The sequence below is a fragment of the Parambassis ranga genome, chromosome 22, assembly GCF_900634625.1.
Source record: "Parambassis ranga chromosome 22, fParRan2.1, whole genome shotgun sequence".
In the NCBI taxonomy this organism is placed as follows: domain Eukaryota; kingdom Metazoa; phylum Chordata; class Actinopteri; family Ambassidae; genus Parambassis; species Parambassis ranga.
Window position 1 is genome coordinate 18119214 of NC_041042.1, and position 22318 is coordinate 18141531.

The 22318-nt window shown below is 42.5% G+C and overlaps 3 protein-coding genes across 4 annotated transcripts; 2 read left to right on the plus strand and 1 right to left on the minus strand.

The window, feature by feature from the left end:
- The first annotated feature begins 347 nt into the window (after positions 1 to 347).
- rin3 (Ras and Rab interactor 3) lies at positions 348 to 13080 on the plus strand. Its single transcript, XM_028396166.1, has 14 exons — positions 348 to 546; positions 4457 to 4943; positions 6319 to 6430; positions 6510 to 6582; positions 6751 to 6842; positions 6946 to 7951; positions 9263 to 9443; positions 9524 to 9695; positions 9998 to 10119; positions 10203 to 10389; positions 10724 to 10855; positions 10957 to 11123; positions 11571 to 11685; positions 12682 to 13080. The coding sequence occupies exons 1-14, from the start codon at positions 521 to 523 to the stop codon at positions 12945 to 12947; spliced, it is 3138 nt and encodes a 1045-aa protein (XP_028251967.1). The 5' UTR covers positions 348 to 520; the 3' UTR covers positions 12948 to 13080.
- A 3966-nt stretch (positions 13081 to 17046) lies between these two features.
- On the plus strand, positions 17047 to 18086 carry pth2 (parathyroid hormone 2). Its single transcript, XM_028396065.1, has 3 exons — positions 17047 to 17150; positions 17372 to 17551; positions 17909 to 18086. Exons 1-3 carry the CDS (start codon positions 17047 to 17049, stop codon positions 18084 to 18086), a joined length of 462 nt encoding a protein of 153 aa, XP_028251866.1.
- A 125-nt stretch (positions 18087 to 18211) lies between these two features.
- On the minus strand, positions 18212 to 21542 carry tedc1 (tubulin epsilon and delta complex 1). 2 transcript variants are annotated; one of them, XM_028395905.1, is made up of 8 exons: positions 21261 to 21542; positions 20652 to 20736; positions 20361 to 20572; positions 20139 to 20276; positions 19889 to 19957; positions 19670 to 19756; positions 19336 to 19479; positions 18212 to 19245 (listed from the first exon to the last, which is right to left on the minus strand). In XM_028395905.1, exons 1-8 carry the CDS (start codon positions 21399 to 21401, stop codon positions 18958 to 18960), a joined length of 1164 nt encoding a protein of 387 aa, XP_028251706.1. In that variant the 5' UTR covers positions 21402 to 21542; the 3' UTR covers positions 18212 to 18957. The 2 variants fall into 2 exon arrangements, with proteins under 2 accessions (XP_028251706.1, XP_028251705.1); XM_028395904.1 differs by having other exon boundaries at positions 18212 to 19479.
- Between the last annotated feature and the right edge of the window lie 776 nt (positions 21543 to 22318).

Genomic DNA, 22318 nt, shown 5'->3' on the forward strand with positions numbered 1-22318 from the left:
AGAGGGGTCAAAAACAAGTGAGGCTTGCAGAAAACATGAACATTCCACAGTTTGAATGACGGAGCATCTGGAAAACTTTAAAAGCAGAGGGGAGGGGAGAGGGGAGGACAAGCTGAAAGGGTGTCAGTAGGTGGGGCTACATTTTGTTCAGAATTTGTGTTGTAAAATGCAAAAATAAAATGATTTGATTGAATAAAGTGAATGAAAATGTGCTTTCATTGATTAGAAAGGCATCAGACAGAAGACAGTGTGTCAAAGGTTAAAAGAACAGGGGAAGTCTGACCGACGTGATCGGCCCCTTCCTGCCTGACAGTCAGCTCAGGAAGTTGAGGCAGAAGCGGAGGGGAGGGACTGACACACACACAGAAACATTTTCCCTTTGCCTTTCAGTTTTTCCTTATTCAGTGCTGCTCCGATCAACAGGAGGAAGAAAAAGAAGAGGGGGGGAGCAAAAAGGGAGGCGGGGTCTACAATGGAGCTCAGAAAGAAGGAGCAGTCCAACGACTCAGTCTAAGGATATATGATGGAAGTTTCCCAGGACACAGGGTGAGTCTTTGAGGGGTCAGTGACAAAAACTGAGTGGAGATGCAGTGTCGGGAGTGTGTTCTGTCCAAGCATGTTGGAGCTATCACGAAAGAGTGAGGGGGGGAAGTTAGGGGTTGAAAGTCTGACAGCCAGAGTAGGAAAAACAGATGTTGATGACTCACTGATTATTATATAGGTCAATGGCTTCTTTGAGGTTTTGGAATAAGCTGATTTTTGTGTTGTTTCAGCAAATTAGATTTTTATAATATGACATAAAAAGAGAATACAGTCATCTGTTAATGTTTGGAGTCTTACTTGTTCGGGAGAATCCAAGGGGTTGAAAGTTTGGAAAAGCATTTGAAAAACACAATTCTAGCATTAAGTTCAGTCTTTGGACTTTGGTGTTTGCAAAGGAAAATGTCATAGTACTCACCCTACATTTTTTTAAGCTGTAAGTGCCATGTTCCAACGATGCGACAGTTTCTCTCTTACAAGGAATGTATTATCCTTAAGGTCATGTTAGGTTGGACAACATCTGTGTCAGTGTAGTGTGTCGCTGTATTCTGAGCGCCACAGCAAAACATGAATTTTGAAGTTTAAACCGAATTGTCGATTGTAAAAGATTGATGAGTGTGTGGCCTTGGGTAGAAGGACTTATTCTTTATAATTGTCTCCTTTAGTATAACACTTAGTCAAGCAGGTTTGGAGAATCCATTAAGTGGATCTCTGTCTCTGCCACATTCTGGTTCTGAAGCAGATGACTGCACAAAGGCCAATGTTGTTCATTTTCTCAGACACTGCTTAGACAGACCACAAAGCTGTGGTACAGCTGCATTACAGTTACTTGAGCTCCAGATGCACAACATGAGCTCTGTCTCCTTCTGACTTACAGAGTTTGTATCACCCTTGATATGATATGCTGTATTACCAGATTATATTTTTTTAAATTAATAATTATTATTTGGATATCAGCATGAACGTAGGAAAGGCAATACAAAGTGGCAAGAAATGGGAATACTCATGTACTGTGGAAAATATTATTTCTAAAAACTCCTTGTATTCCCTATAATAACACATGCAGTGTGTGTGTGTGAGGTATTTCCATGCTCAGTGCTTCAGGATGTCTGGGCTAAGCTTTTTACTGACAGCTACATTTTCTGTTGGTATCACACTCCACTCTAAAAATGTAGCTGACCTAACAGTTTATTCTACTACCCTCCTGTGTGCCAGCAGGACACATTTGGCACCAATGGGCCTTTTAGGGGGTTTCTGTGGTGATTTCCTCATATTTGGATGTTTTTCCTTTTAAATTACACATACAGCAACTTCCTATTGATGTAATACACACACAGTTGGGCAATTACCTGCCAACTATGTACAAAATATTGAGACACACAAACAGGAAGTAAACTGTCTAATGTTTAAACACGTTTTCTCATAAGAAGACCGTGTTTGGCTCCCGCTGCAGATAATGCTGCAGTATCTGATGCAAGGTTGCTAACAAATAACTAGAACAGGTGAGACAAGATCAAGCAACTGAGGTTTATTTAAATCCACCGCCTGACCACTTTTGATGTAGTCACTGCCAGGCGAGGGCAGCTAGCTGCTTGTCATAGTGCAACCAGCCTCTTTACCATGTGTTCTCAGTGCAAAGGTGAAGCCACTATAACTAGATAATAATGACATGAGAGATACAGGTGCTGAGTATTATCCAAATTCAGCCTGTCTACACCAGTAAAACAACACTAGTGATCAATTGTCTAAACAGTCCTGCTGTGAAGTCCAACCCAGATAGCAGACTTGTGGCCCAAATCTGGCTCCCTTCAGTGCTCTTATCTGGACAACTTATGGCCTGGGATTGTTGGCACTTAAGTGATCCACATCTGTTTGCCACATCTGAACCACAAGCGGGCTAGACCATAGCCATATCTCCACCAAAATGAACCAAATACACCACAACAAGGCCCAGATCTGGGTCACTGTAGTGACTATAGTCACAGGCAGACTACCCATTGCTCACTATGCCACATCTTAGCCAAAAGAGGCCCACATTAAATTTGGGAAATTTGAGACACATTTGCTATTTTACATGTGGGCTCACATCCATTTCATCAGGGCCATATGAAGGCCACAAGTGGCATATCAATGCAGAAGGGAGCCACATTTGCTTACTATCACAAAGCATCTAGAGCAGGGGTGCCCACTACGAAGATGGGGGCGCGGGTCGATCGCGTGTCATTTAAAAAGAATTTTCATGTTAGTTTCATCTATCCTCATGGTGCCTCAAAGATCCTTTATAGCACAGATGTCTCTCACCGTCAATACAAGACCTTTGGGGCTAGTTTTTGGGCCGTGTCAACAAACCGGACAGACAGTGCTGTGGAGGACAGACAGAGGACGGTAGCCTGATGCCAGTTCAGACTGGATGCTGCACGTTGTGTTTTTATAATGTTCTTCAGTCATGGTGCCGGTGCTCTGGCTCGTTAGTTAGCATCTAACATAAGTCCGTCCATCCATGATGAGCTGATTAACATTAAACTAAAGTAGGAACAGCGGTTGAAAATGGACGGATGGATGAAGTAGGAAGACTTTGCTTGCTGTCAGCTAGTTTTATCATTTAAAACACAGTAAAAATAGGGATTGTTATTTTTTTCTTGCTTTTTATTATCATCCATTTAGCAGCCTCTCTCCTCACTTATTGCCCACAGCCTGCCCCATGACACACAGACTTGACTGGGAACTCTATAATATGTTAGTACTGGAAAATGTAATTTAACTACACATTGTTATTTTGATAATTTTATGATTTCTGTGTTGATTATTATAACCTGTTTATATATAGCTACTGTTCATATATCCTAAAATGGAAATCAATTATATACACATGTGTATATACGTGGATTAGAGTAGGTAGATCACTTTGACTTGGTCATTGCAAAAAGTAGCTCGCGAGCCGACAAAGTGTGGGCCCCCCTGATCTACAGTGATGACCAGTGACAACCAGAGTACTATCAAACAAAAGGCATCCACAGTAGAGTAGGAACACCAGTGAGTGATTGTTGTTGGTTTTCCTAGGGGTAATTCTGCAATCAAGGCAAGCAATGAAACCTTTCATAAAGCCCGCCCCATTTTAAATAAACAGTTCCGATTGGTGCACTAGGGCTTGTACTGTGTAGTTCCAGGCCCATTTCAAAGAGAACATTGGGGGAATGAATGGGTATGGCTGGCCAGGCTGACAATAGGTTCTGACTGTACAGTGGTGCTAAAATAGTCCTAGATAGAACCTTTGCACAGGAAACCTTGTAGTTTATATGCTGCAAATTCAATGGTGGTCCCTTCTTTTCTGCTACGTAGAAACTCTGGCAGTCACTGAGTTTTGTCACTGAGGACAGTTTTGTGCAGACCTGGCGCTGCTTTCCATGCTGTGGCTTTGTCAGCAATTTGCAATGAAATGACAATAGAGTTTTTTTTACATTTTGGAATCATCTCCGCTACATCTGTGTGATTCTATGTGAGAAGACATGTTGAAAAATCAACTTTGTGACACACACACTTTGCTGCCAGTAATAGATACGCTCCTTTTATCTTTCTATGGAAAGATCGCAGCACTAAAGTTTCCTACTGCCTCCACAGTCACATTGCATCCTTCCTTAGGCTTACACAACTCACCATGCTGATAGGTCACATGATGCGGCTCATCTGTGTACTTGTGACATCTTTCTGGCACTTTGCTCAATGTTACTTAAGCATTTGTAGGTTAGTTGTTGCGTCGCCAGCCTTCTCAACAGCAGCTTCCATTATTCACGCTCACGAAACATCGTGCACAAGGCAGAGTCAGAGCAGCGTCATTGTTTCTTATGTAGAGGCGATATATAAACATCCTCTGTGTGTTATTTCCTTCCTGACCGTAAGCCATTTTTTTTCTTCACAGCCATACAAGCCCTCTGACGGCAGCCCTCCCCTCCACGTCTCCCCTCTCCCACCCTCCATCCAGGCCATGTCGACCCAGACCACCACCACCTCCTACAGCCAAGTCCTCCCAGCTTCCCTCTCGGCCTCCTCTACCTCCATCCACCCCTCCGTCCCTCCCCCCTCCACTCCCTCCTGTCCTTGCACCTCCCCCCTCCTCCCTCCCTCTCCCTCTCTCCCCCACCCCAGTCTCTCCCCCCTTGATTTCTCTTCAGGCAACACCCTCCTCTGATCCAACTCCTTCTATCTCTCCTGCTCCTTCTCCTATATCTACAGTTTCATTATCCTCCCCTAACTCACCTCCACCTCCCCCTGTCATCCCACCATCCTCACCGGCTCCGCCATCGATGAGTTCTATAGACCGCCTGGTTGGGAGTACCTCTGTCTGGCAGCCAAGAGAGCTCAGCCAAGAACAAGCCACTAGCATAATAGAGAAAGAGCCAGCTGGGGTGAGACACACTTTTACACACGCTTTTCACCTAAAAAAAGCCTCAGTGCTCTGTCTGTGTCCACACAGGATGCATTCAGGAACGTCAGGTTAGCATCATTTTGGTAGCACAACTTTAGATTGATCAGAAACGGAAACAAACAAGCAGGGATGCACAATAACAAAATTACAAAATTGTCCAAGACTGTCCAGATGCAGATTTACCTTAAAAGGCATCTGGATCCTCTGAAAATTCCTGGGATCACAAATTCATCCCGTCAGGCTAAAGCCTGGCTTTAAGCCCTTTCCCAATCGCTGTAATGTGGGGAAGTACAGGCATATTTTTTGTATGACAATGGTCTCTGCAGACAGCAAATATTCACCTTTTCTGAGCACATTTTCCCTACACTGATGACAAAAATCATCTAACGATACACTAACTGCTACTTGCTAGTCTCCCTGAATTTCCAGATGGTTCTGTGTAACAAACCATCTGTCACATCCAGTCAGATGCCAATGCAACATATTAAGTCATCAGGTCTCTGTTGCAGTACAGTTAACACATTAATATGGTTAATTTAATTTGGAGGGGATGCAGTTTGGCAGAACTCAAAACATTTAGCGAACGGTTTTCTACACACTTTTTTTTTATGGTGGCACTAAAAGGACACAAAACCGACAATACAAATACAAGAAGCTGCAACAAAATGCAAACACCTGGTGGAAGTTAGCCCCATAACGGAAATTACACTACTTTCACTGTAATTTCTCTCCAAATTTTGTTCGCTAAAGCAAAGATGAGCATGGCAATTAGCAACTGCTCATTAGAGACACATAGCAACAGCAATAACTGTAAACAACAAATAAGGTTTCATGAAGATTACGGAGTGCACAAGTTTTGTTAGCATCCATCGTGGTGTAAGGCTTTTCATTTGTGTGGCGGCTTCTTGTTGCGGGTTGTTGTTTGTATTTGCGTGGCCATTCTTGGCTAGCATACTCTTCCCACTTACACATAGTCATTTTTGATCTTTGTGCACCCTCGCATTGGGGATACAGTGACCATTAATCAGCACCTAACCTGTGCCGATTGCATGCATTTTAAAGTGCACGCTGAAGATTTACTGCTATCACTCCAATCAAGAAGGTCTTCTCCAAAGTTTATTACACACTTACAATCACCATTTAAAGCTTCAAAGAATCCAGCTTCTTTGAAGTGCCCTGTCAAACTGATCCAACCTCTCCTGCTTTTGTCTTTAAAACTCCTGTCAGTGCAGGGATTGAGGCATGTGCCATGTTACTTGATTATTTTAGCAAAATAAAACAATGTTTGGTTGTAATTGTTTGGTTGCAACAAAATGACTGTATAAGTAGAGTCAGCATTTTCCTGACCTTTGCAGGCATTCCTGGTACACAGTGTGGAGGACAAGGCTACAATGATATCAGTGCGGCTGCCTGATGAGCAAGGGGCACCACATGTGCACAATGTGACGGTCAAACAACACAAGACGTGTAGGTGCAACACACCAGAGCAGCTCCTGACTAATTTGCAGGGCAGTGATGTGTTCTTAAAAAGTGTTTTCTGTCTCAGTTATCCACTTAGAGGGTTCCTCTCTGGTTTTTGATGACATCGTCAAGCTGATCTCCTTCTATTGTGCCAGCAGGTAACACAAACACACACGACAGTATTGTACATGCAGGATGCAGCATGCACAGATCTGTGCACCTTGACATATTCTTGCAATACATATTATGCAAATGTTCACATTCACACATATACTGCCACAACTATCTGCTGACACTCTGCTGGTTTTTTTCTATCCACCAATCAGGGACATCCTGGCTATCCCACTGAGGTTACCCCAGGCCATTACCACGGCAACTAAGCGAGAGGATCTCGAGGTCATCTCATCTCTGGGTGCAGGTAGATACATTTTAGTCTATGAAATCTAGTCAAATTATGAGTGCAGCAGATAATAAGATGTAGAAAAGAAAAGGAGGGTATAACGTTAATGCATGTGTTGCAGATTTCTGGACCTCAGATCTGAACCAGCAGGCTAAAAACAAGGATCTTGTTTTGCATCAAAATGACACCATCCAGCCCAGTTTATACATTTATATCAACCCAGTCACTGTGGAGGACAAGCCCGATAAAGACCTGAACCCTTCCACGCTCTCCAAACATGATGTCATTACCAACCAAAACATCACCTCATCCTTACAGAATGGAGAAGCCTCCCAGAAGGTCAGCACACAGGTCAAACCTCAGACTAAATCTGGCCAGGAGATTAAATACAAACGCCCCCCACCCAGACCCCCAAGTCTGAGCACTGGGTCCGGGATGGGCCTCCTTTTCTGCCCTGCTCCCTCGCTTCAAACGTCATCTTCTGCCACCCAAGATACTGAGAAAAAAGAGGAAGGAAGAGGAGGAGTAGGGGACAGAGAAGAGAGGAAGTCAACATCACCTCTTCCGTGTAGGCCTCCCGTCCCACCGCAGAGCCGGGCTGCTCCCCCGCTTCGTCCTGCTCCTGTCCGTCGCACCTCTCACAGGAAGAGCAACGACCGAGAGGCAGGAGAGGGGACAGCGAGAGAGAAGGGACAAAATCCTGCAAAGAAACCTGAGAGAGAGGAGGGAGGAGAGAGAGAAGTGGATAAAAACAGAAGTAAAGCAGGTCAGCTGGGCGAGGATGCAGCAGAAGCAGAGGACAGCAGCCAGCAGCAAGAGGATGAGGTGAACAAGGATGATAAAGAGGATGAGAAGGAGGAAAAAGAAGTAAAAGCTGAGGAGGACAAACAAAAACCAAGCACCCAGTGTCCGCCACCGGCAAAGAGACCTTCCCGCCCAGTCCCTCCGCCAAGGGTCAACCTGAATTTGGGGATCAAAATGCCCCCACCTTCTCCAGCACGGCGGCCAGATGTGTCACTGTACTCACCACAGGGGGGCGCTGCCCTGGGAACGGATCCTGATTCCTGCTCAACCAGCAGCACAGAGGAGGAGGTAGAGCCAAACCAGGAACAGGAGCAGAACCACAAGTAAGGCCAATCATAGAGCTGGATCTAGAGCTGCTAATACATACTTTAATTGGCTACTTACACTGTGATTAGGCTTATGCTGCACGTTCCAAGTCAGCATGTTGATGCATATGGTAATGAAACATGTAAGATCACAGCTGCATTGGGCCACATCGCTTTAAAGAGCCACACAAACTAATGCATGAAGTGCTTTAGACAGATATGTGTTATGGAGTACTGCAACTACTGCAGGAACTTAGTTAGCTGGACATGTTAGTGACTTACATGGCTTTACAATAGACACATATGTTAGCATAGCAATTGATCAAGCAGCTCATAAGCTTCCAGTGTAGTTTAAGACAACCTTTTACTTTACTTAATAATATAGCTAGAAGTAGAATTACACAGCAGTGATCGCTAACATGACGGACGGGTTGTTTTCATGCAGAAGTTAATGAACCCAGGCTTTCAAAACCACAAGTCTCATGTGAGCTGCCAGTCGTCTCTAAATTCAAATATTTACATGTATACACTTAGGATGCGCTTATTCATGCGGACATTTTACCATCTGGTGTTACTGCGTTTACAGGTCTGAATCTAACCAGTGACTAGCTCTGCATTGAACTGTTGTTTTTATAAAGCATGTGATTGGATGCGCACGAAAAGGGAGAAGGGTTTCAAAATAGACCCTTGCAGTACATCTAAGCTTCAACTCAAGTCAGAGATGCACAGAAAACATACTTTAAATACAAGTCAAGTAAATTCTGCTTATCAAAATGTTGTGTGTTCTTGGGCAAGACACTTCACCCTAGCCTGTGGCGCGCCTTGCTAGTCATTGTATGACACTGCCGTAAAGAATTTCCCTCTAGGATTAATACAGTATCTTAAAAAAAAAAAAAAATTTTAAGTGCTGAACTTTGAGCTTCTTTGTCACTAATCGTAACACATGATAACATGCTTACAAGGAAATGATGTGAACTGATAACAGCTATTTATAACAACCAAATCAGGTGCACATCATATTATTATATATTACCAAGAACAGATCTGATTCTTCAAAAAAGCCGTTATGAAATGCAGAACATAGTGTGAAACACAAAGAGGAACACCATTATCAAAAATAGATAACTTCCCTGAACACAATAAACACTGGAGTTTATAATCAATCAGAGTTACTATTTTGGTCAAAGGAAATGCTAGGTCACGAGGTTTTGTTTTACAGGAAGTGAGGTGTCATGAAGCAGCTTGTGTCACACGGACGCTGCCAGTACGGTGTGTCAGCTGCTTTAAGCATGGAGACAAAGCAAAGACTCGCTGTCTATGTCTTTCCAGTCGCCTTTCAGAGAGCCGCAGCCCCAAAGCTGCAGTGAGGAGAAAGCCCACCACTGTCATGTTGGACCGAGCTCGCTACCGCCTCTCCACTGTCATCACTGGACTCATCAGCCACGAACGCCGCCTCACACAGCGCATTGTGGAGTTGGCCAGGGACCCTCTGAGCTACTTTGGTAATCTAGTAAGTACGCAGACTAAGTAATGGACTGATGCACTGAAGTTGCAGACTAAAAGTTGGTTTATGATTTTTTTTGTACTTAGGTGAAAGAGCACCGTGCTTTTACCTTGGAGACGCTGCCAAACCATGCCTCCTCCACTGAGCTGTTACAGGAGATTAGACAGATGATGACTCAGCTGAAGAGTTACCTGCTGCAGAGCACAGAGCTGCAGGCCATGCTGGAGCCACAGCATCAGTACACACAGGACAAACTAGGTGACTTGTACATTATGTTTTTAAGTTCTCAAGGAAAAAAGCTGTATGGGGAATTTTGCACAGCTGTCATTTCCTGTGTTGTAAGAACATGTTGTGTGGGTAGGAAGAAAATAGCTCTGATGATGTCAGCTCAAGTGTGAAAACTATATTTATGTCCAAAAGTTTCTGTAAGTTTGCAGCGGTAGACTAAAGAAAACATGCTCTTGCATTGCATGGTGGGAAATGTAGGTCCCTGACCCATACTGGGTTCTCCTGTTCTGAGTGTTCTTGTTTATCTTATTTACATATTTACCACTTTGTAGAAAGCATCGTGGAAGCTGCTCTGTGTAAAAGCGTACTGAAGCCACTGAGGGAGCACATCTACCAGAGTCTGGAGAAACTGCACGCAGGCGACAACAGCCTAAAGCAACTGGCACAGAACCAGGTGGGACATACAACAGCTGCAAACAAAACTATGCAATACTGCTCAGGAGAGGTCATTGTGATGCTGATGGTGTGCATTGTCAGTCCGCTGTCCTAGGCAGCACCACCACAGCACTAGGAGTAACCACTGCTGTCCCCGAGGCCTCTGCCATGGAGAAGATCAGCATCAAACTCAACAACCTACATCAGGAGTATTCTCCTCAGAAAAAGATTGAGCTGCTACTAAAGACCTGCAAGATCATCTATGACTCCATGTCTGTCAGCGGTCCAGGTCAGAATGCCTACCAGTGTTTTTCCACTATGCTTTGTCTATTAGACTATTATAGATGGAGGGCTGGGTGAGGGTGGGATGACATGGTGCCGTGGGTGTACGTGAGGATCACACTAAGAATAAAGTCAGATTGACTGATTAAAGTTTGGCTGAGTGAGTGGGGGGATTTGAAACCGTCCCTAATGATGGCATATTTACAGTAACATAACTAAGAGAGTCATTGGTAAATAAATGTAAATTTAATGTGACATTATTCTTGAATTGCCACTTTTACCCACAGGCTGGTCGTATTTTAAATATATATTTCCTTGTGTGTGTGTGTGTGTGTGTTTAGGGCGGGCCCATGGTGCTGATGACTTCCTTCCTGTAATGATGTACGTACTGGCTAGATCCAATCTGTCAGCCTTGCAGCTGGATGTTGAATACATGATGGAGCTGATGGACCCATCATTAACACTAGGAGAAGGTACACCCATGCACACATACAGTATATATGTGTGTGTGTGTGTTTATGCAGTTTTAATGTAGCAAACAACAGAAATCCTCAGCATGTGTGTGTGCGGGTAGGTTCCTATTACCTGACCACAACCTATGGGGCCCTGGAGCACATAAAAACGTTTGACCAGCAGAGGTCAGCAACACGGCAGCTCAGCAGAGAGGTTCAGGACTCTATCCACCGCTGGGAGAGGCGGCGCACACTCAACCAGGAGCGCATGGCCCAAGGATCTGTTCGGGTACACACACACAAACACAACACAATACATAATATCCATGCAACACAGAGAAAAGCAGAGGAAAATTCAGACATAACCAACAACGATTTTGCACTGATCAGCTATCACATTTAAGCAAACTGGTGTTCAGACTGATCACCTGTTAAATGTAGTAGTATAGAAGCAGCTGTGCCTCAGGCTCACAACAGAACATTGCCAGTAGCATCTTGACAATGGGAACATAGCATCAGAAGTGAGTGCCAGCAGTCAGACTGCTATTCTGAGCAGAGTGAAGCCTGATTCTAATGGAGTGTGTGCATGACACTCTGAGGCACAGCACACATGATATTTGAGGAGAAAAAGGAACTAAGAACACAAAAGCTCCGAGCTGTCAGTGACTCAACGCTCACACGGAGAACAAGCAGAGACGACTTCATTCACTTTGTGTCACATTTCTGTGTACTATAGGATTTTCTGACAGTGTGTTGTCCTGAAATTGGAACCAACCCAAAAACTTTGGGCGTCCTCCCGACAACGACGATCCAACAGCTAGCTGAGCAGTGTGCCACACGCTTTGAACAAGGTAAATGTCTCACGGTTTTATTACTGCTCTTGATTCCTCATGAACACGAGCGGTTGTGACCACCCTGGTTTGAAAACTATCAGATCCATCTCCTATAATGCAGAGAGGGTTTAATTTAATCAAAGAGATGAGGAGATGAAAAAAATGAGCTCTCAGGCAGTCCCTCTGACCTCAAGATCCTCGTGTGCTCCAACATGCACTGTGAGCTGTCAGGTCTTCTACAGACAGGTGTGTGTCTTTCCTAATCCAGTCCAATCAGTATCATCAAACACAGCTGGACTCAGATGAAGGTGTAGAACCATCTGAAGGATGATCAGAAGAAACGGACGCACCTGAGTTCAATATATGAGTCACAGCAAAGGCTCTGATACTTAGGACCAGGTCATAGTTCACTGTTTCTTTTAATACATCTGCAAAAATGTCAACAATTTTTTTTTTGTCCATATGTGGTGCTGTGTGGACATTCATGAGGAAAAAATGAACTTGATTTGAATGATTTTAGCAAATAGCTGCAATATAACCAAGAGTGAAACATTGAAGGGGGTCTGAATACTTTCCACACCCACTGTACAATAAGAAAACTGAGGAAGGTGTTAAAGTGTGGAGGGGAAGTCAGGATGACAACTTGGCATAAAGACTAAACGCCTTTATTTAAAGTAAAATAAACATTTGTATTAATTTTAAACTTTGTTAATAAAGTTTTATCCTTGGTGCTAATCAGTGTCTATGTGGATAGAGCTGTTTACTCTGCCCCTAGACTTTAAGCTATAGCTAGGTTGTATGTTAACACCATATGTGTTATATACAGATACCCTGTACATAATATTTTATTATCTGTATTCATTTTCTATTTTATTGTATTTTATATTTCAAGCTGCTCACTTGTGCCTTAAATTGCCCCTCGGGGATAAATAAAGTGTTCTGAATCTGACGTTGACACTGTTTTTATAATGAATCAGCCGGCGCTGTGATGCCTCCTTCTGTGTCCTCCCCCAGAATCCTTCATCCTCAGTGTGTATAAGGATGGTGTTCACCAGCCCACAGCCCCTACAGAGCTGGCCCTCAGCGTGAAGAACAGCTGCCAACCAGGAGCCTACTGCTTCGTCTATCACCCCATCAGCCAATCCGTCACCCCAGCCATCCGCAGCTGCCCAAAAGACCCGCCCCCAGCTCCACCTGAAGAATGCTTTCTCCCAGCTGATGTAACGGCTGTCAGTCCCGTGGAGCCTGAGGAGGAAGAGGAGAGTCTGATTAGCTTATAAGTGATCCCGCGCCACATTGGGAACATCTACATTTTCATGTAAACCACAACACCTACATGGCAGTAAAGAAAAAAACAAATAAGAATGTTTTAATCTCAGGTGTCACTCTGAATTTAGATTGAACTGAAAAAAACCTAAGTGGGTCAGTGCGTGTGGGGTAACACAATATAGTGTGTGACGATGGAGAAGTTCAATTAAGGGGTCTGGAACCCCAGGGACTGCTATGGATTGTGTTTTTATCGAATGTAAAAATACACATTATGTTTATACTGTTTTTTACATGCTACTCTTTTTGATATTCTGCTTTTCTTTTCTGTGCACCATATTTAGAAAATAAAACTACTGTGTGAAGCATGGCTGCCAAGACACCATCTATGAGGAAAGGCATTTTTGTAACATTATTTTAAGTACAGGTGTAGCAGCAGCTATAATGGACCAAAACATCTAAAATCTTCAGCAGACTTCACACTCATCTACTATGTATTAATAATGACTATAGTGTAAATAAACAACTTTTACAACTCCTTGATGCTAGTTGGTGGTCGTGTTGGCATGTTTAAATAAGTATTTGATCCTCAGTCAGCAGGATTTCTGCTCCCAGGTGTATTTTATACAGGGAAGGAGCTGACACAGGGAGCCCTCTCAGCTCGTTACCTGTATGAAAGACATCTGTCCACAGAAGCTATCAATCCAGATTACAAACTCTTCACCATGGCCAAGACCAAAGAGCTTTCCAAGGATGTCAGGGAAGACTGTGGAAGTGACAACAGCTGGTGCTATTATTCACAAATGGAACTGGATGGGACTGAAGTCCTGCTGGTCCCCCTGCTCGAGAAAGCACATGTACAGGCCTGTTTGAAGTTTGCCACTGAACATCTGAATGATTCGGAGGAGGACTGGCTGAAAGTGTTGTGGTTGGAGGAGACCAAATTCCTGCTCTGTGGCATCAACTCAAGTCGCTGTGTTTGGAGGAAGAGGAATGCTGCCTAAGACTCCAAGAACCTCGTCAAACATAGAGGCCGAGACATTATACTTTGCCCATGTACCACCAAATCTTGGTTGAGAACCTCCCTCCCTCATCTAGGACATTGAAAATGGGTCGTGGGTGGGTATTCCAGCATGACGATGATCCAAAACACACGGCCAAGGCAACAAAGGATTGGATCAGGAAGAAGCATGTTAAGGTGGACTGTTCAGTCTCCAGACCTTAATGAAATCGGTGGAGGGAGCTGAAGGTTGGATTTGCCAAACATCATGCACGAAACAATAATGACTTGGAGAGGATCTGCAAAGAGGAGTACAAAAAACAGGATTTCCTCCCTAACTGTATGTCTTCCGACACTGAATCTTGCTGTTCTTTGTATGGAACATATTCCATATGTTCTTTCTTGTGTTTTTCAGTCGTTTGTAAAGCAAATGTACACAAAAGGTGAAGAGTCCTAAGTGTATCATACAATAAGTCAGTTTCGCTGATGTTAGTGGTGTCAGAAACACCTGCTGTTTAAAGGCCTCCAAGCACCACGATGCACTTATATTCCTCTAAATGTGACCATTGTCTAGATATCCTTTTGTCATTGATAAATTCATGTCATATCCAGTGACGCCGTTTCTGATGAGAACATACGTATTGTGTGTTCTGACTCAGACGTTGAGGCTGAAGCTCGTTATCCTGTGTAAAAACAGAGCCACTGTTAAAGCCAGCTGCTTCCTGTCCATAGGTCATTATTTCCTACAGCGACCATAATGAGCTCCTGCAGAATCTCCACCCTTCCACCCTTTTGTCGTGTTTCAGCAGGCATCCACACACAGAAAAATATTTCATCACCCGCAGTATCTAACAAGACGTCTTTATATAGTATAGTGATGACTGACTTCTAAAAAAGCAAATGTCAAGAAATTGTCTGAGTGATTTGAGATGAGTGGAACAGAGAGGACATCCATTTTCATTTGATCATATGTTTACTATGCAGCAGGATCGGTGATACTAGCAAATCTTTTGTCCATTTGGATGCATTTTCTGAAGTGGTACCTCTCAGCCACTCTACATTTGTTATCAAAGGGTCTGTTTTAACTCAAACCACAGTCTTTTCCAGAACATAACATGATATATTAGGTGGATTAAAGTTTGCAACTGGAATATAATCATCCACTCTGCCTTGTTTGGCCTTCAGCAAATTGATCCAATGTCATTTTGGGTGTGAACCTGATCTGGTATAATATATGAGCATGTTCAAGAAACCAGTAAGTTTAAAATCAACTACATGCTTCCATGCTTGGGTCAGGGACCAGAAAGACATGTCCCAATTCAGCAGCTACATCAATTAAAGGACATATTTAGAGTGACACAGCAGGGTGACCCTGTTCCCTATTAACAAAGGATGCACAAGGAGGATCCTTCGTGACCCAGCATTTCCCAGGATTCATTGCATGCTAGTTGGATTCTTCTAAAAACCGAATTTAGCTAAATCCCCAAATAGATTTGTCTATTTGTAATATCTAAAGACTTTGTAATATCCAAAGAGTAAACTTCTAAATGTTAATATGAGCTACAGGTTGCTTTGTGACGGGAGTAGCATGTCTGCATAAACATGAAGACTTTCATAGACCAGATTTTCCCATTCAGCAGCAGTAGGTGGGTTTAAGGATATACAAAGGACACATCTATGTAGATCATGTGCTTCGAAGGATGCATCGTCTGAAGAGGGTCGCAGGGAGAGTTTACGGCTAATCTACAGAGAAACATTTAAAAACATTTTATCAGTTATTAATATATTTGATCAGAGTCCAAAAGAATACATGTATTGTTTAGTTCATGCAGCACAGAGTATGAATGGACACACAGCATGTACTGTATGTATACACACAGCAGCACAATAATGATTGTCAGTAATGGGATGCTGTCTCTCTACAACAGCTCCGTGACTGAGAGTCTTTGAAACAGGTCACTAACAAGCTAACACTTGCACAGGGGTTGTCTTCCTGCGTGCGAAACTCAAAGTTGCATTGATCAGGTGAATGGTACGCTGGAGTGTGCGTGTGGGTGGGATACGGGGATGGGGGGTCAAAACATTCCAGGGTATATAAGTATGTGAGACAGGACACTGGTGCTTTTTAACCACCATCCATCTGCACCGGGAAAAAGGACCAGCAGAAGTTTTTTTTTTTTTTTAACCAAACTGCTTTCTGATTGTTGTTTCTGGGTTACAGTTAGTGCTCCATGCTGAAACGTACGTCTTCCTGACTGACATCCAACCTGAAGCCCAACCTTAAGAAGCTGTTTTTACAGAGAGACTGAAGTAAGAATTCGGTAAGAAACCACCAAACCGCTGGTCTGTCTTAGGACAACTGCATAAAGCTAATTCTACAAAACTTGTGCCAGATTGATGATCAATAATATTGTGTTGTTCCAAGTGATATTGTGACTGTTGGATGCCACTAATTTGGGGTTGGCTTAAAATTACTGCTTTGATATTTGTTTTTTGTTGTTTTACACAATTTATTGGTTATCTTTTTTTAAAGAATATTTTAGTATGGATATTTGTTTGAATTTGCAAGTCCACCTTGTGATTCAGTGGACAGTGCATCAGGTTAATGCTCAGTAAACAGATGTTTATGCTTTATAACAATCGTTTTGATTATATTTATATTATTAATATGTAAACTATTCTATTTATTCAATTCTCATTTATAATAAAAAGGTAACAACTTTGGGAAATGTGTGTGCAATTAACATGTCAAATGATCAAAGAACCACTCAAACAACTACTAAAAGAAAATAAAGTGGATTATTAATTTCAAACTGCTAATATTATACATATGAGCTATATAAAGGCAATTGTTTTAAACTTTTTTACCTCGATCTTCATTGGTACATACTTTGATTTTACTCTGCTCAAATGTAGAAGTACAATGTGACATAACTGTGCATTATTTACCTATTTATTCTCATTCTGAGTGCAAATATATTCTTTTTAACTGTGTAGATGATGTTGTACAGAGTATGTGTTTTTATTGTTTAGGTAATGGTTACTGTTACTGACCGCATGCCATATTAAGAATAATAAATGCTAAGGATTCTTTTTTGTTGTTTGTTTAAAGGATGTCTGCACTTCCTGTCTTTTCCCGTATGTCCTTCCTGTTGCTTTGCATTCTGGGTATGAGCTTGCTGACATCTGGCTTCCCTCAGCCCCGACTGTCCCTCAGGTGGTTTTTCACTAAACATCACAAACGCTCTCTGGCTAACTAGTTATCTTCTCAGATCTTGTTCTCATGGTGTCCTACTCATTAAAAAAATATATTATAAAATATAAAACTATATTTAATATGTAAAATCAGATTATACAGTTTTCTCTATCGTCTTTGCAAATATTTTACAATGCCAGGTTTGCACATACTGTAATTAGTGTCATCTTACATGTTTCCAGAAGTCCCAATGAATCAGAGGAGTCCAAACCAGACGACTGGGACGTGCTCTTCCCTTCCATCTCCCTCCGTGATTGGAGCATCCACATGATGTCAGCACCTAGCCTCAGAGCAGCAGCTGACAGCAAGGCAGGACTGATGAGGGAGGCGTGGCTCTTTGCTCCAGAGAGGGCAGATGCAAGGTAACTGTCCAGCAAAGAGACTGTTGACTATTTAAGGAAACATCATTATTCTGAGACGCTGAGGTTAACAAATCTCCTATTAATGGAAGTAGACTGAATATATAACACATAAGGAATTTCAGTTTGCATATTGTTACCTTGATGTGGTGTAAGGCTGGACCATTTGGATTTTAGCTCTAAAGAATGGAACCATGCACATGGTTGTGGTTTTAGTTTGCATGTTAAACAGGTAGCCTCAGGAGAAATTAGTTTTTGTCAGATGAGATCAGATTAAGTAAAAAACAAGTCAAATGTTTTTGCCCGAGGTACCTGCCGTGTTTTCTGGTCACTAACCCCAGGGTCTGGTTTTATCTCCAGCATGGAGGACGCCTGGCCTCCTGAATGGTCGTCTCAGGGAGCGGGGATGATGAAGAGGAACATGGTGGTGGCTGACGATGCTGCATTTAGGGAGAAAAGTAAGCTGCTCACTTCCATGGAGAGGCAGAAGTGGCTCAACTCCTACATGCAGAAGCTCATGGTGGTTAATTCTTCATGATAATTTGGTCTGAACACATCACGGCAAAAGGCATTTAAAACTTTATTTAGTAAATCGACTTATTAGGCAAAAGATAACAGCTTAAAACCTTTATTTATTTCCAATAACTTTTGATTTCACCACTGTTAAAAACTGTGATAAACTTAAGATTTCAAAGATAGATGTTTTGTTGATGTTTAAATCTGGTGTTATCAACTTGAAGAATCAATAAATATGTAAATAATGTATCTGATGTCTGGAATTTGTGTTTGACCTTATACAACAGTATCAAAATACCTGCACATTTATATGCAGTCTTGCTTTCTTTTTAAAAACTATTTTCTACATTGCAGAAAAAAAAGAAATAGCATGCTACTTGGTCAAATGTATGATGTAAATCGAAGTTTTTCACTAAGATCAAACATGTCGCTGGAGAATGTTGTAGATGTCGGTTAACAAAGATGTCACTAATAGAGCCTTCCAAACCTCACTACACTTCAAGATACTGGATATTTCCTGTGCTGACTGACCTTCATGAGGAGCTGCTGTTCTTTTTATTTAGCCGAGACAATGCCAACAATAGATGGAAGCAATGAGAGGGGTAGCACCAGCAGAGAGTATACCAAGCCTTGTGTTCACTGTGCTCACCAGTGAATATATTCTACAACCTCATCCAAACACTTACATATTAACTGCATGCTTCATTAATCTATATATCTATTTCAGTTTTTAGTTTAGTTTTCAGTTGTGTGTGAAGATCCCATTAAACCTGGTTGACAGGCAGGAGGTAGCAGGTGTTGCGAAAAGTGAACCAGTTTTTAATCAACAAAAACATCATTGGTCTGTGGTCTAAAGAGTGTCCAGACTGTCATCGAACAACACTGATGGCTCTCTATGGTGGTATCAACACCAGTTCATCCAGCCTGCCAATCATCTCCTGCAGCTGCATCCTGTTGGCCAGCCTCTGCTTGTCCCTCCTCTCGAGCAGCAGAGCCTCCTCGTGAAGTAGCATCTCTGCAGCCTCAGACACTGGGATGACGCCCGAAACCTCAGTCCCACTGCTGGATCCCTCTGCTGAGCGCCTAACAGGACAACTGTCTGATTCAGCCTTCAGCCTGGGTCGATAAGCCTGGGTCAAAGTATGCAAAGAAGAGAGAGACGAGAGGGGCTCCAACCCATCCTGTAAGGAGCACAGAAATATCATTATAACCAAGAATAATGTCATTTTGCCACGTTTGTGTGCCGACTCTTTCATACACAGAAGACCCACCTGTGCAGTGGGCAGTCTGGACAGCACGTTCTGCAGTTTCTCTAGCCCCTGGTTTCCATGGTGACACACTCTTGGACTCCAAGTGGGTGCATGTGGAGAGCTCTTCACAACAGGATCTGTCAGATGGCCGTCCACCACGCTGTCCTACATACAGACACACATCCTCATCATGCCAAACGCTCCACACAGCATCTACACACGGTGGAGAGTTTGGCATACTTGTAAAACTGGGTCACAGCAAGATAATGTCCAGTCACAAGTACACTGCCACATCTGGGATTGTGCACCTATTTTTGTTTTTTTTAGACTTATGAAATGTGAAATGTTAACGCACCATCCAGGTCCAGAAAACTTTCTCCACCTGTTTCCACTTGAGATAAGCTTCGAGGACGTCACAGAGCTGCCGCATACAAACACACTCCTACAACGAAGAGATGCACAAAGTTCTAACGCTTTCAAGAGTGTGAAAACCAATGACCAGATTCGACTTAGACATAGCATAGTTGAGTAAAATTAGCAATTAATTAACAAATCCATTTTTGGACACACTTACCTCCTTTAGTACTGTGGAGCTTTGGTAAGAACATGAAGGCCCAGTGGATGAGAGGCTGACAGACAAAACCTGAAGATACAGTAAGGGTTTAGTTTGTAGTATAACAATTAGTTAGAACTAGTTATTCTACTGCTGTGTTCATCATAATTAACTGTGACAGATTACTACTTTCATTAATAGAGAGTAAGTCACCCTCTTTTTATGAAAAAATATAAATAATGTTTGTGAGGATTCGTCAGGATTCTCTTACAGCATGAAGCACTTTAGTTCTTTCCTGTAGCATGGAAAGCAAAGTACGTCCCTGATGCCTCAGACATCCAGTGAGCCACTGCAGTCTCCTCAGTGAGCCAGAGTCCAAGGGGAGCTGACCGGAGAACACGCGGCTCACCTAACACACACAGAGTGAGCATATAATACAAATGTAGAAACGCAAAAGCGGAGATACCAGCACACAATTGTCCATAAATCTCACAGGTATTGATATGAGCAACGTCCTGTCCAGCTGCTGTACTCGCTGTGTCATCAGGTTCTCCAGAGTTCCTGCAGCAAGCAGCCAGCCCAGGGCCAGGAGGAGGTCTCTGCTGGAGAAACCTGTCCCCTCCTGCCCTCTTTCCTCCGTCTCATACATCCAGTCTGCATAGTAGCCAGTCTGCCACAGGCCTGCAGTTACCAGCTTTCTGCACTCTGAGGCCAGACACAGAGAACATGTCGTTACTTGGCAGTCACTGCTAAATAAAGACAGTTATTTATTTATTTTACTGACCTCCTCTCAGCTGTGTGCAGACTTCATCTGAAACAATTCCACTGTTTTGAAGAATGCTGGCTAGAAGCTGCCAGAACTGATCCTCCTGGCAGACAACAGGCAGAAAGATGATAACACACTATGATTATAGTTTGTATGATAAACTGCATTTATCATACAATTATTCTGCTTATTATTTGAAATAATTTGTTTTTTTGGAAGCCCATAAAGACACTTTAACACGTATTATTTATTTAATTGTTGATTATATCCAGGCAAAACTAAACGGTTTTTTTAGTAAGCAGTGGGAGCATTAAGTGTTCCATGTGTTTCCTAAATTTAACTACCAAGATAAAACATTAGTATACCAACATAATACACCGCTCAGAATAAAGGGAACACTAAAATAAACTCCTAGATCTCACTGAATGAAATATTCCAGTTGAAAACCTTCGTTCATTACATAGTGGAACACATTAAGAACTAAATAACATAACAATGATCAATGTGAATCAGCTGGAACTGATCCACAGTCGGTGTTGATCCTAGAGCACAGGCTGATTTCACAGTGTGACTGACTCGGAGTCACACTGTTGTTTAGGTATTGTCTTATTTTTTTGAGCCACGTACCTCGTTTCCACAACCGAATTTAGCCCGTCGGAAGGTCTCCGGTGTGGGTACAGGGTCCAGGCCTGTGGCCGTCAGGAGTCTACACAGAGCTCCGATGACCTGCTTCACTTCCACGCTCACGGGCGCTTTACTCCGCTGCATTGCGGCCTCGTGTCACTGCACACGCGTGGACACGCGCTCTATCTACGCAGCTGCTACACGGAGACGAGCAGAGCCGCTGTCACTTCTTCTTTAAACACATTTCCACCGAGACTGTTGATATTTCGCGCGGAAACAATAACTTCCGGGTTTGAAGCCGTTGCCAAGGAAGCGAATGAGAGTCACTTTGATTGGAGTTTGTGTTAACCAATAGCAAACGTGGATCTTAGAGCAGTGGGTCTGACTGAGCAGGGCTCGTGGTTAAACTACTTTCTCTATTTTTTTAACTCACCAACTCATTCTAAAGGTTAAAAATATTAACAAATACCCAGAGCTTAAAGTTACACTGTTACATTACTGTTTCTCCCAACCAACGTTCAAAAAATCAATTTTCCAAAAACACTTCAGAAACACTTCACAGGACATAAAACCCCAGAAACAAAGTCCACCAAACCCGTACATAGACTCCACCTGTGCTTTTATTACTTATCAAATAATAAAAGTGGATCAAAGTTTAACTAGTACAATACAATGTTATATTATTAAGATGCATTTAAAATATCAAAATCATTTAACAAACATGCCTGAAATCATTTAAAAAAATGTATTTACATAAATATTTTTGCATTTAACCCTTGTGCATAGACCTTTTACTTAACTTCAGCTCTGATCAAAAGTAGTAAAAAAAATCATTTTCCCCCAGGATTTTAACCCTTTAATCACCAATTTCATAAGGGGTGGTGCCGCTAAATGGAAAAAAAACACACATAATGGCTCATTTTTAATACAAAAGGTGAATGTGGACTGGATTTTTTTAACCTTTATTACAGTCTTGGTCATGTCAAACATCAGTAACAACACTGACTTTAATGCATTATTAGTTTTTGCACAGAACTGGATTTTCATTTTTTCTCCCTTAT

Excerpts from the sequence above, each read along its gene's own strand:
- rin3 (XM_028396166.1), top strand. The coding sequence starts at position 521 with ATGATGGAAGTTTCCCAGGACACAGG. Across the intron at positions 7,952-9,262 it reads GAACAGGAGCAGAACCACAA|TCGCCTTTCAGAGAGCCGCA; the intron begins GTAAGGCCAATC and ends ATGTCTTTCCAG. Across the intron at positions 10,120-10,202 it reads AGCAACTGGCACAGAACCAG|TCCGCTGTCCTAGGCAGCAC; the intron begins GTGGGACATACA and ends GTGCATTGTCAG.
- pth2 (XM_028396065.1), top strand. The coding sequence starts at position 17,047 with ATGTCTGCACTTCCTGTCTTTTCCCGTATGTCCTTCCTGTTGCTTTGC. Across the intron at positions 17,151-17,371 it reads CAGCCCCGACTGTCCCTCAG|AAGTCCCAATGAATCAGAGG; the intron begins GTGGTTTTTCAC and ends ACATGTTTCCAG. Across the intron at positions 17,552-17,908 it reads CCAGAGAGGGCAGATGCAAG|CATGGAGGACGCCTGGCCTC; the intron begins GTAACTGTCCAG and ends TTTTATCTCCAG.
- tedc1 (XM_028395904.1), bottom strand. The coding sequence starts at position 21,401 with ATGCAGCGGAGTAAAGCGCCCGTGAGCGTGGAAGTGAAGCAGGTCATC. Across the intron at positions 19,958-20,138 it reads GAACTAAAGTGCTTCATGCT|GTTTTGTCTGTCAGCCTCTC; the intron begins GTAAGAGAATCC and ends CTGTATCTTCAG. Across the intron at positions 19,480-19,669 it reads AAGTTTTCTGGACCTGGATG|GACAGCGTGGTGGACGGCCA; the intron begins GTGCGTTAACAT and ends GTCTGTATGTAG.